The 13,123-nt window shown below is 45.7% G+C and overlaps 2 protein-coding genes across 2 annotated transcripts in view; one reads left to right on the forward strand and one right to left on the reverse strand.

The window, feature by feature from the left end:
- LOC144772734 (serine/threonine-protein kinase Nek3-like) overlaps positions 1–1,769 on the reverse strand; it is a 263,235-nt gene extending 261,466 nt beyond the window's left edge. The window contains exon 1 of the mRNA XM_078657269.1: positions 1,637–1,769. The gene's annotated coding sequence lies outside the window, so the exon portion shown is untranslated. The remainder of the gene's footprint in view (positions 1–1,636) is intronic.
- Positions 1,770–2,262: 493 nt separating this feature from the next.
- The window catches only part of DHRS12 (dehydrogenase/reductase 12), a 63,076-nt gene continuing 52,215 nt past the window's right edge, over positions 2,263–13,123 (forward strand). The window contains exon 1 of the mRNA XM_078657270.1: positions 2,263–2,450. Within this exon, the coding sequence (XP_078513396.1) occupies positions 2,395–2,450 (56 nt within the window). The 5' untranslated portion in view covers positions 2,263–2,394. The remainder of the gene's footprint in view (positions 2,451–13,123) is intronic.

The raw sequence follows: 13,123 nt of genomic DNA on the forward strand, positions 1-13,123 counted from the left end.
CCTCCTGGGCAAGGGCGTCAACCAAATCATATTCAAAGGACTCCTCAGGTTCCTCATCATAATAATATTCCTCGGAATCTTCGTAACCAGCCATGACTGAATAAATGGCAGAATAGTTGGAGGAAAAAATGCCCACAGAGTAATAAACCAAAGGCCAGACACCAAGGAACAAATGACCCAGTCAGGGGGAGTGACAACCCCAAGCAAGCCAGGCAGGCAGAGCAACACTCCACCCAAACAAATCAATTAAATGTGGAGGGACAGGCTTGCAAATAACAGCCACTCTAGGCAACGCCTCTATTAATTATCCAGCCCAAACCCTAAATAGAGGAAAGGGCGTAAACTGGGGACTCTCCGGCAGGCAGTGGGCACAGGCTGTGAGGAAAAACGCCGCCTTCAAGCGTGTTGGGGCTTCGTGAGAAACACGGAGCGTCAATAGGGCTAACGTGCATGCGCATAAGCTCGCCTGGTATCCCGGAAGCGGAGCGACGCGCGACTGCAGCGCGCGACCTCCCGAGTCCCCGGTCCCACTCCACAATCCGACGCGGGCACCAAAGCGCCCGAGTGCAAGGAGAGGCGACCCGCGCTCTCCGCGAACAAAGCCGGCAAAGCAAGCAGCCGCAACAACCGGGACTACAAAGTCCAGACGAGCGCTATAAACAAATAAACAATGCGTCGGAAGACGGGCACAGAAGCGGCGCAACAGCGCTAAAGTAAGCAAACTACACAAAGCCTTAAACATGCAACAACAGTATAATGAAGTATAGGCAAAAGACTTAACTGGCTGCGAAGCAGCAAAGAAAGAGGAAGTCTTGCCCTCTATGGTTGCTTATATAGGGATGTGTCTCTATGGTTGCCTAAGTGCTCATGGGATTTGTAGTTTTCTTTTTCTTTACTGTGTTCCTATTGGCTGCTGTTTGTAGTAAAGAAATCGAGAAAGCATAATCTGAGCCTCCTGTCCTGCCATAGAATTCAATTACTTCCTATTGAGTACTAACTATTCACCAGAGGGACACGGGGGTCCTCACACGGACACGGGGTGCTCGCTCCTCCCCCAGCCACCCTTTCACCTCTCTTCTTAAAACAAAGACATATGAGGTGTTTACAGAACTTTTCAAGATAGTCACTTGTAACCGTGGGCTGTCCCGGTAATTCCGGTATGCCTGGTTTCCCTAGATCACTAGCACTCCACACAAGAATGCAGTACCTCTGATGAGCGCGTTTCAGCACTTTTCAGAGTTTGCTTTTTTTGCACTGCACATGTTTGTGAATTGGTATTTTTTCCCTAGAACCCACGATTGTTCATTTCATTCGTACATTATATTAGGTTTTTGTTATGCTATATGTCTCCTCATGTATACAATGCTGAATAGTACATGACTGACTGAGGATGCCTACTTTTGCGTACATGTGTTTTAATTCTGGTACTGGAAAACATTAATACATCTAATGAAATTATTCTATTGTACTGTGGTCCGTCTTCATCGTATGATAGGGAAACTACAAAAGAAAATGGAAAAAAATGCTTCTATGGTGGGTAACCAGTAAAAAATAATCAGTAAATATATCTGTATCGTTTTTTTCTACACAAATAAAACGTGTTACAGGAGGCATACGATCGAGAATGTCACTTTACCTTGTGTTAAAAATTGGACTTAGTTTTGTAAGGCAGGCTTTCCTAGAGAGTCGATTCCGGCGAACTGCAATGCTTTCTCGGACCTGTGCCCCGCACTGCATGGAGCCACGCCTGTGAATCAACCCTGAGCCGGGGACCTGACTCGGCGTTACAATAGCAACAAAAGAACACAAGACCGGGGCGGAGTCAGCACTTTACAACCAGCGCAGATTGGCCACTTTGGAGTTTGTAGAGGAAGGGAACATTCCTCTCTTGCGAGGTCCTAGAGCCTCCCCGCTTTGGCGAACTTTCCAGCTGGAACAGATTTCAAATGGCCTGTGCCTAATTATTTTATAATTTTCCGGAACAGATTTCAAAAGGTCTGTCCATACTTTGATTTACATTTTTAAATGTGTCCTCGCGAACACGCTCTACCATCTTCATCTGCACCGGGATAAACGAGGCCTGCGTTCTATCATGCATTGATAATCAGAAACATATATATAATTATAATATTTATTTTCTTTTAGAAAGTCTTCAATATTAGAACGGGTAGCGCTCGGTTTATATTTCTTTTTAGAGGGTGTTGTCCTTGTTTTTCTTGCAGGGCCTGGCAACACTGTTGCTACATTTAAGTCCCTCCTCTACGTCTCTGACTCAAGGGTTTACTAGTACAACTACTAGCAGCAGAGTTTTCATGCTGAAGTGTACAGGATACTGACAGGAGAGCACACCCCTCCAGCTGACAGACTGCAGACCCCGGCAGCGTGCACCAGGAGATGTCTCTGTACAGGAACGCGGTGTGGTTCGTCAAAGGTCTCCGTGAATACACCAAGTAAGCTGGAACTATACATATTTTTTTTAATTGACATTGCTACCATGCTATGGGGATGTCTCTGTGCTGCAATTGATTGCCTGCTCCCGTATACGCAAATTCAATCAATAGCGCAACAATACTGCATTGTTTTCATCCCCTTTCTATTATGGAGTGCCCTGTTTCCCCTTATTGAGCTGTATCCGCAGGGTGCATGCTCCCCAGGGAGCGGCCCCAGCCCTGTGCATCAAGTTATGCAAGGTGACGAGGCTGCTTTCATAACTGCGCCTCTCTGACCCTTCGCACACGGCCACTGTTAGTCGGAAGCACCAATACATGTTATAGTGCAGAGCGTAGTTTCTGGGAAATATTTTCAAATGATGTGTTCCCTGTTGCTACTTTTAAAAGTGATGCTTTGAATAGCTTTTCCCCCGTCCTACAATCCAGCCTTTTCGGGGAGGAATGCCTACATTTCAAACCAGCGTTACCGCAGCTAACAGATCTGATTATTTTACACGGGTTTCTTCATTAGCGAGTTTGCTCCTGTGGGTGGGTGAGCGAATATCAGAATGATTCAGTGGTTGGATGAATGAGTGAGTGCATCGATGAAGGAATGCGTAACAGTGCAGAGATCATTACTTTTGGGGTGGATTCCACCTATTGACACTAAAATAAAAAAAAAACAGGAAGTACGAAGCTGTACGATTGGCGCTATAAAATATAGCCTATACATAACTGTCCCTGAATCTACCGAGCCCTTTACAAAGGCAAACAGTCTCAGGGAGGTTGCAAAAAACACACAAATGAATGACGGAATGCAGAGCAAATCAAATGGAGAGGATGTAGCCTTACGGCTAGAGCGGTCGATTTCGAAGTTGGGGAACCCGGTTGGAGTCTCGCCTACTATGCTCAACATCACTTAATCTCCCCGTGCCTAACAAAAATGAATGTGTCCATCTGGAACGAAACGGGTGCTCATGTAAAGCGTTCTGATACCTGATGTTTTTGGGTCTAGTTCGCACTATATAAAAATCTTTAAAAACATTTTTATTTTTAAAATCACCACCAGTCAAGAGATCAGTCAAGTGCACTGTTCTTTTGCTCACCATGCCACCCTAGTTTAGACACAACCATGTGCAACTAAGTCTTGTGCCTCATGGGAACAGTCCAACATAAACTGCCAAGCCAGGTCTTCCCTGGACCTGAAACAAGCATGCTGTGTCCGGGTTTGGGGTATCACCCCTCATCAGACCGGCTAGCTTGAATCCAGTGGCACAGTGAGCCCGGGAGGTAGGGCAGAATTCAAAATGTGCGAACATATGTGACAAGAATTTTCAATTCTATTAAGGACACGGAGGCGAGGATTATGCTTTCTCATTTCTTTAATAGAAATGCTCAGCAGCCAATCAGAAAACAGTATAGACAACAAAAACTGCAATACCCATGAATACTAGGCTATCACATGATAGATCATAGAGTCACTAGTATAAAAGGTCCCATAGAGAATGCCAACTCCTCTTTCTTTGGTGACTAAACAGTTCAAACGAAAAAGGAACAGTCCAATATGAAGAACCGAACAGGGAAGCAATCAGCAACAGCAGAAATCCATCAGGATGAAAGAACCAGATGATTGTAGATGTAGACAACTTGGATTTGCAGGTAACCACCAGGCAGGGCGAACCAGACTGGACAGAAGCATTAATTTAGGATCTGAACCTGAAAAAGATATAAAGCCGTAATACACATTCCTGGTGTATAGTCAAAGAAAAAGTAGGGGGGTAACAACAAGGAACAATATTCATCCAAAAAGTCATATGCAAATAGCAATAATCAATAACAAGGTAATACATGTCATAAGCAGAAAAAATCATGGGTGGGATAATCCTCGCCTCCGTGTCCTTAATAGAATTGAAAATTCTTGTCACGTATGTTTGCAAATTTTGAATTCTATTTCAGGACCGTAGGCTCAGATTATGCTTGTTCAAAGCTAATCCACCACAACAGAAGCAATATGTGCAACAGGTTTATAATAAAAAGTCTTAAACACAGAATCAGACGACCAATCAGCGGCCTTCATGATGTCAAGTAATGTCACTCCCATAGAAAAGGCTTTAGAAGCCATAGCCCCCCGTGCAGAGTGGGCACCAAAAATGGAGATATCAATTCCAGCCTCACTCATGCGCCATCTGACCCAACGTGCCAAAGTCGCTGGGGTGACAGGACGAAAAGGCTTCTGTAATGCAATTAACAATTGACCTTGCATATCTTGACGAAAAGGAGTAGTACTCCCCTCATAATCCTTAACACATTGTACCACACAAAGTTTGGGATTATTGGGGAAAGATGGATAGGTAACTGAAGACGTATTACATTTAGTGCGTCTGGAGATAACAAAAGTAACACCCTCAGGCGAAAAACAGCAACCTGCCAGGTCCAGTGCCCGAACATCAGACACACGTTTGCATGAGACAAGACACAATAACATAGTCAGTTTCGCTGAAAGTTGTTTGGAGGACAAAGAAGAGTTGGGAGGCCAGGCCTCCAGGAACCGCAAAACAATAGAAACATCGCAAAGGGCCACGTATTTCGGACAAGGCGGCTTCACTAGGTGAATACCTTTAAGCAACGTAGAAATCAAAGGATGTTCACCCGCCGGTTTACCATCAATATTGATATGATCTGCTGAAATAGCTGAACGGAAATTATTAACCGTTCGGTAGGCCAGACCGGACGAGGCGATGGAAGCTAGAAAATTAACAATCAAAGAGATATCTGCTGAAGCGGGATCCACCTCCCGTTGAGCACACCAATCACACCATCGCTTCCAAGACCCTGCATAAAGTTTGTGGGTGTTGGGTGACCAAGCCTCGCTGATAAATCTGGTAGTGTCTAGTGAAAGGCCTGGGATTTGCCAGCGTTCCCCGAAATTCGCCACGCCACTAGGAGATGACCTGCCTCGATCAGGGGATGTGGATTGCCTAGAGGGTCCAGCAAGAGATTCCACCGCCGGGGAAGAAGGAGCGGCACTGCACAACTCATTTCCAGGAGAACTGGGAACCAAGCTTGAGCCCGCCACAGAGGAGTGATTAGAATCAGCTCCGACTGATAAAGCTTTGTGCGAGCTAGGACTCTGGGGATCATCATAAACGGGGGGAAAGGCATAACACAGGAGCGATGGCCACGTCTGCAGAAAAGTATCCGTGGCCAGGGCTTCTGGATCCAGTCTCCAGCAGAAAAACAGGGGAAGCTGAGTGTTGAGGCGAGACGCAAACAGGTCGCTCTGACACCTGCCCCAAACACGGGAGAGAGAGCGAAATAGGCGAGAATGCAGCCTCCAATCGCTGAAGTCCTGAAGATGACGTGAGTTCCAGTCCGCAATGAGATTGTTGCGACCGGGAAGATACTCTGCAATAACTGTGATCTTCCACTGAAGGCAATAATGCCAAAAGTCCTTGGCAATTTCCGCCAATATCTTGGACCGAGTCCCGCCTAATTTGTTGACATACCGAACCGCCGAGATGTTGTCCATTCAGAGAAGTATGCAACAATTGGTCTGGCGTGGGGATAAACAACGAATTTCAAACGATCCCGCTAGAAGCTCTAGACAGTTTATATGGAGAGACAATTCCTCCTGAGAACATCGACCCCCCCCCTCCCCCCCCCATTCCCCCCCTCCCCCGTCGACAACGGGCTTCCCAGCCCCACAGACTGGCATCCAACTCTATCACCACCTCTGGGGACGCTCTGAACAGGGCTCAACCATTTCAGGCTTCCATATGTTGCAACCACCACATCATCTCCCACCTCGCTTACTCTGAAAGAGGGATCATATCTGAATAGCGAAGGCCTTTCTGGAGATGACGTATCTTCAAACGCTGAAGTGCCCGGTAATGAAGAGGGCCCGGGAAAATCGCCTGAATTGAGGAGGCTAACAGGCTGACAATCCGAGCTATAGACCTCAACGATACACTCTGTTTGGACAAAACTAAATTCAACTCCCTCTTGATGGACCGAATCTTCTGATTGGGCAAGAGGAGTTGACAGGAAAGGGAATTGACCTGGATACCCAGAAATTCTATCGACTGTGAAGGAAGAAAGATCGATTTCTGAGGATTGACCAGAAAACCCAGAGACTGTAAGAGATTGATGGACCATTCCAAGTGTATCATTAACTTGTGAGAATATCATCCAGATATATGATTAGACGAACACCCCGAGCTCGCAAGGATTCGACGACGGGCCTCAGAAGCTTTGTGAAGCACCAGGGGGCCGACGAGAGGCGGAACGGGAGAACCTTGTACTCAAACCAATTCCCCTGCCACTGAAACTGCAGGAACCGACGGTGCGGCCCGTAGATGGGAATCGACAAGTAGGCGTCCTTCAGATCGAGACGGACAATCCAGTCCCCTTCTCGAAGAAGATCCCCTCAAAAGATGGATACCTCCCATTTGGAAGTGGCGATAAACCACCGCTTTGTTGAAATCCTTGAGATTGAGTACCAGTCTGGACCCGCCCCCTTTATTTTGGACCAGAAAAACTGTGCTTGCAAAGCCGTGTGGATGTCGGGAAGTTGGAGTGATGGCACCTTTTTTCAGAAGAGAATCGATCTCTGCTGAAATGAACTCTTGTTCCTGAAGGGAGAAAACTAGGGGAGTAGGCGGGCGGGATTGATGTTGGGCATGGTAGAACTTTATCCTGTAACCCTGAACCGACTCCAATACCCATGCATTGCTGGAGATCAGACGCCAGTTTGGTAGAAAAAATTGAATTCTGCCCCCCAAAACCACCTCCAAAGCATGGATTAATCTCACCTGAAGTGTTGGAATCGTGATGTCCACCTTGGGCCCCGCCGTAGCGTCCTTTTTTGTACTGACCTCTCCCTTTACGGGAGGGATAGAAAGAGGCTCGGTTGTTATAGCCTGAATCTTGGCCTCCGCCGCGGTGGGACTGGAATCCACGTTGGGAATTCTGGTTGGATCCATGGCCGAACGATCGCCCCCTGTATCGTCCAGCCCTTGCAAAAACCGGGCGAAAGGCTCTCCAGAGGGATGCCTGAGCCTTGTCAAGCCCACTAAAAGTTGCCACAAACTTCGTTAATTCCTTCAAGAAGGGTTGACCAAATAGTAAACCCTGAGCTAAGGGACCGGACTCAGATGATGATAATTCAGCCAACTTAGGATCAAGTTTCAGCAAAATGGAGCGCCGACGCTCGCAGGACATAGCGCAATTGGCATTCCCCAATTAGCAAATCGCTCTCTGGGACCACTCAATTAACTCATCAGGAGCCACAAGAGACGATGATTCCTTGGCCTGAAAACTCAGGTCCAAGATTTTTGTAAGCGGACCCAAGAGATCCAGCCGTTTATCTTGGCAGGAACGCCACGCTCTGTCGATTGCCTTTTTAGGATCCCTAGCATACTTCTTAAGGTATGTCACCATAGTAGGGTCAACCTCCGGAGTGTCGGCCAAATTGTCGGCCAAATGAGGGCGGGGACACTCTGAACGAAGGCGAGCCCTGACATCCTTCTCGAACGGCTGACGAATATGAGCCTAAACATATTCAGCCACAGCTGAGGATGGGAGCCAAGAAGAAGAAGAATTCGGATGAACGATGTCAGAGGGTTCAAAGGTGAGGTGCTGAGGATGCGTTGGAGCATCAACATAGCACTCCTTGTGAGCTTTCTTAGATGGCGGAGGTTCTTCATGAGTCGAACAGGAAGATGAAGAAGAATCATTTGTATCCGTTGGAACATCCTGTGACGTAGAAGCCCTTTTAGATGCTTTGGACGTGGACTGGTCACTGGACAATGTCTTCGCTAAGCGTTGAAAATCAGATTTGTGAGGATTATTGGGGGACTTCGAGGTGGAAGAACGGCCAGAAGTAGATGGCAACCAACCTTGTTGTTATGCATAGAGTGAAAGATGACGCTTCAAAGGAGTAATTGCGCATACAAGCGCCTTATTAACGGAGTGCTGCACTCCCTGATCTAAAGCCTCTACTAGATCCTTCTCCATGGAGCCAGAGGTATCCTCCTCATAATAATAGTCATCCTCTTCAAAATATCCATCCATGATTATACAAAGTGTAACAATTAAATGCCCACAGAGGATAAAATATATAGGTATGCCAAAGGCACAATGCAGGGGGACTGACCACCCCAAGGCAAGCCAATAGAACAAACAGGCCAAAGAAACCTGTTTTTCTAACACAAATTAAAAAGGTGGAGGGAGGGCTTGCCAACAAGAAGCCACTGTAGGCAGAGCCTATGAAAATTGTACTGCCCAAAGTGAATATATTGCAGCTCTGGGCGTAATTGGGGGCTAAATGTGCAGGCAGTGGGCTTGAAGCGGTAAAACACTGCCTTTCTGTCAGGAATCTGTGAAAAACCCAGATGTAAACAAGGAAAATAGCCGCCCCAAATGGGCGGTATCGGCCGCCTGCAAGCAAAGCAAAAAGAGCACTTGCGCGTGAGCCTCACAGCCCCGTCTTCCGCTCCACCGAGAAAAAGAAGGCACGGGCGCAGAGCGCCCGACCCGGGGAGGGGACCGCACGCCCCCCGATGCAACGCGAGTCCGCTGAAAAGCGAAGAGAGCCATAAACTGCAAAATGAAAGACCGAAGCGCCGGAGAGGCGAAAGAAGATATCGGCCAGCGCGAAACCACAGCGCTAATGAAGCGGTAGCAGCAGGAAGCGCTCAAAGCAACAGTAAGGAAAATACAATCATAGCAAAGCAGTAATATGGAAATATAGACTTAATTGGCTGCGGAGCAGCGAAGAAAGAGGAATTGGCATTCTCTATGGGACCTTTTATACTGGTGACTATGATCTATCATGTGATACCCTAGTATTCATGGGTATTGTAGTTTTTGTTGTCTATACTGTTTTCTGATTGGCTGCTGAGCATTTCATTTTCTATTAAAGAAATGAGAAAGCATAATCGGAGCCTCCGGTCCTGAAATAGAATTGCGATTACTGTGACAAGGATGTTCCAAACTAATGATAATGAAGATTATCGGCAAGAAACTGGGGCATTTTTCCTAAATCTTACCTTGTCCTAGTTTTTACTTGTGAGGATTTTCAGTGCTGCCCATCAATAAATAAATGCACAATAATACATCACTGTTAATGCCCCAAAAACTTTTACAGTTTACAGTGAAAAATAAAGTAATCATAGTAATAATAAAACATATATCAAATCATTTTAAGTAAGACATTACCGATTTCAACAAATTCTCTCCAAAAGTATCACAAATTAGACCCAAACCATGAAATCTATAGTGGTTAAAAAAAAAGTGTGCAGCACCGCTGATGGAGTGTTGTTTTCAATTTGTGTGGTAATGGTTTGCATGGTTTCGTCTTACATCCACACTACGTATGTTTTTATAAAAAATGCAAGTTTAGGGTTAACTTGCATGGTTTAGCACACAGTACAGCTATAAGGATACCTTGCACTTATTAGATTACTTACATTTGAACAGACATGAAAGGCTTAGGTGGAAGATCATAGACCTGGGAGCTTTCTTACCAAGTTGGTTCATAGTACTTTGTACCCTGTAATAGTACAAATATCTTTATCATCAGTCTGCACTTTGAGTTCTTATCAACCCATAGGAATTAAGTAATATAATTGCATGCATTTTTCAAGTAAATAACCAGAATAAGGCAAGACCTCTCTACAATCGGTGTGTTTGATACAGACTGCAGAGAAAAATTCCTAAAGAAATACATTGAAAATCTTGAGGAGCTTGACCAAGGAAGAAGGAAACTCAAGAGAGCCAGAACTCTATGATAAGCCACAAAAAGGGATAATACTTATGAAGATTGAGAGACTGCATGTCCGACTATTGACTCAGAAGGTTTTCTTAGAATTTTCTTAGAATTAAGGATAGTGCAATTTAGGGACTGCAATCATAATGGATTCTAAGGAAGGAAACACTACATGTTAAGGTTCTTACTGAAGAAGTTATGATCCCAAACCGGTGAAGACTAATAGAGGAAGTCATTTTACCTATTTGGAAGTCCACAACTAATGAAATTCTGATGCAGACAGGATCCCTGGCAAACTAAGTACACTGTAGAAATGTGGACCAATTTGTTAGTGAGGATAGTGAATGCTGATTGTAAAGGAACATATCTGATAGACATCTAGCTACAGATTCCTTACATTTGAACTTCCAGACTTCCGACTGGATCTGGAATATTTTTCTTAGCAGTAACTCTGCGTGCCAGTAGGTGGCATCGGTCTAGTCCGCATGGTGTCTTCGGCGTCGTGTTCATCATTGTTGCGACGTCTGTGTCGTAAATATAACCGCCACTCTGGCACGCTGACGTCGTTTTTTTTTCCACGCCGGCCTGCGCATATCCTTCGAGGGGAGAGCTTATCCCCTGTCATTTTTTACAGACTTTTTGTTGACTCCTTTTGGTGTTCTAGGGATGTTTAGGAAGAAGACCTCTGGGTTCAAGCCTTGCGGCTTCGGTACCGCGCCATGTCGGTCATGGACCCCCACTTAGTGTGTCTCTGGTGTCTGGAGCGCGACCAGGATACAAAGTTGTGCTCATATTGCCAGGCCTTGGCGACAAACGCCTTGAGAGAGCAGTCCCTAAAGCTGATCGCAGCCAGGCGTCCAGCACAACAGAGGCCTCCTTACAGATCCCGGTCCAGTTCTCAGTCGAGAGGAAGGTCCGAGGACCGCTCAGGTGAATCTAAGTATTTTTCGTCAAAGTCAGGTAAGAGGCACCACAAAAAGCACAAGAAGTTGAAGTGTGCTTCGACTTCACCCTGCCTGTCACAATACAAGTTGGAGGAACCTCTACTTTCGAGGCCCCTCTCCACGGAGTGGGTGCCTTGGTCTGCTCCGCGCTTCCCTCCCTATCTGGGGCCGAGAGCGACCCCTACCCAACTTAAGGAGTTTTATGATGCCGTGTGCGCCCTATTTGGGCAGCCTGACCCTGCCGGCATGCCCATGGGTACCACGCCTTCGGCTCCAGCACCATGTCCTCAGACTGGACCCGTATCGAGGTCTGTACCTTTTCTGGTCGCACCTCCACAGCATCCTTCCCCGGAGCTGCGTCCGCAGCCGAGGTCCTCAATGTTGCTGGCGCCTCCCCAATCCTCATTCTTGATGAGACAGAGCCGGTCGGGCATCCTCCAATGCAGAGACTATCGCAGACGGAGCAGTTCAGCTCCATGCCGTTCACCTTGCCCTATTCTAAAGGGTTAGGAATGGATGAGGAGGATTGGGAGGGGGAGGAGGATCCCTTAGAAATCCTACAACCACAAGACAAGGACTGGTTTGAGGAACTGGGTGATGCCAGAGCTCTGGACACCTCCCCAGTAAAAACCACAGAATATTATGGGTTTTTACTCAGACAGAGTTATTCTCTGCTAAACCTTATACACAGAACATATTGTTTGGATGAGAAAGGAATTGGGTGTAAGTGTATGAATGAGTAGGTGGTGTGTGTGATTTGTGTGGTGGTATCAGGGTGGTTTTATTTTTGTGTATAAAAATTTGAAATGTATCAAAATGATGAATTATGCTTTTATGCCTGTTTAAATTGATTAAGAAAAATATAATGAATTTGAAAGGAAGAAATGCAAAAAAAGTAAAAAAAAGTTTTTGATATATATACACTCCAAAAAAAAGAAATCAAGTTTGGAAAATATAAATTAAAAAAGTGTAATTGACATATCTTGAAGGACACAGAATATTGATATGAACTATGTCATAATGTATAAGGTATGTGGGCCATGAGGGAAATTTCTCCTTGTTGTGTTTATAATTTCCTCTCTTTTCCCTGGCTCTAAGTAAATTAAGAGGTGGTCCCCATATTTATGTTATTGCCGTCAAGACTAATGCCTTGAAAGAGGTCCTGCAGCCTGGTGTCTCCAGCTTGGAACCCTTGCTGCCTTTCAATTAGTTTTCCAACACAATAATTCTACCACCTTTATCTAGATCTATTAGTGCATTTAAATGTGCTAATAATAGATAAGTGCTAAACAAATGACAGTGGTGTGAAAAAATCAAGCCCCTCCTCTTGTGTTGGAAGGGCAATACTTTAGAAATTGTAAAATACCCCTCACACACTGAAACCTGATTCAGTGTTGTGCTTCATCATTGGGGTCTTCCTGCCCCTCTACGGGACGGGCGTGCTACGACCTACGTAGACGCGGGAGCACTTTGAATTGTGATTTGTGATTATGTGTAGTGCCTGGGATCGTGAAAAATATGTCCAGTAGTTAAAAATTCAGCGACTAGTGGAAAAAATTATTTTATTGCCTTCCCTAGCTGATAATAGTTAAAAAAAAAAAAATAGTAAAAAAGGGGGAGGTGTAGATGGTGTAATATAATGAGTCACTTTCTACAGAGTTGACATGTTTCAGAAGCCATCCCCTTATCTTTCTTCCTCAGGACCAAAAAAGAACGATCCCTATATCACCTCAACAGGTGATAAACTAATACTTACCTCTTCCCTCTCCACTCCCCCTTTTGATTTCTTGAGCCTTTCAATTTGGCCTTAATGGACCTTCTTCTGGGCACCTGGCCCAGGCCCAGCACAGGAGCTCCTGTGAATAAAATGATTGCTTGCCATCGCCCTGCACCGGGCGACCCAGTTTTTCTCACTACACACCCCACAAAGCTTCCACTTCCCGTGGTGCGTTCCCTTCCGCACCTCCAGACAGTGATTACAA

Source organism: Lissotriton helveticus, chromosome 8 (genome assembly GCF_964261635.1).
Source record: "Lissotriton helveticus chromosome 8, aLisHel1.1, whole genome shotgun sequence".
Lineage (NCBI taxonomy): Eukaryota > Metazoa > Chordata > Amphibia > Caudata > Salamandridae > Lissotriton > Lissotriton helveticus.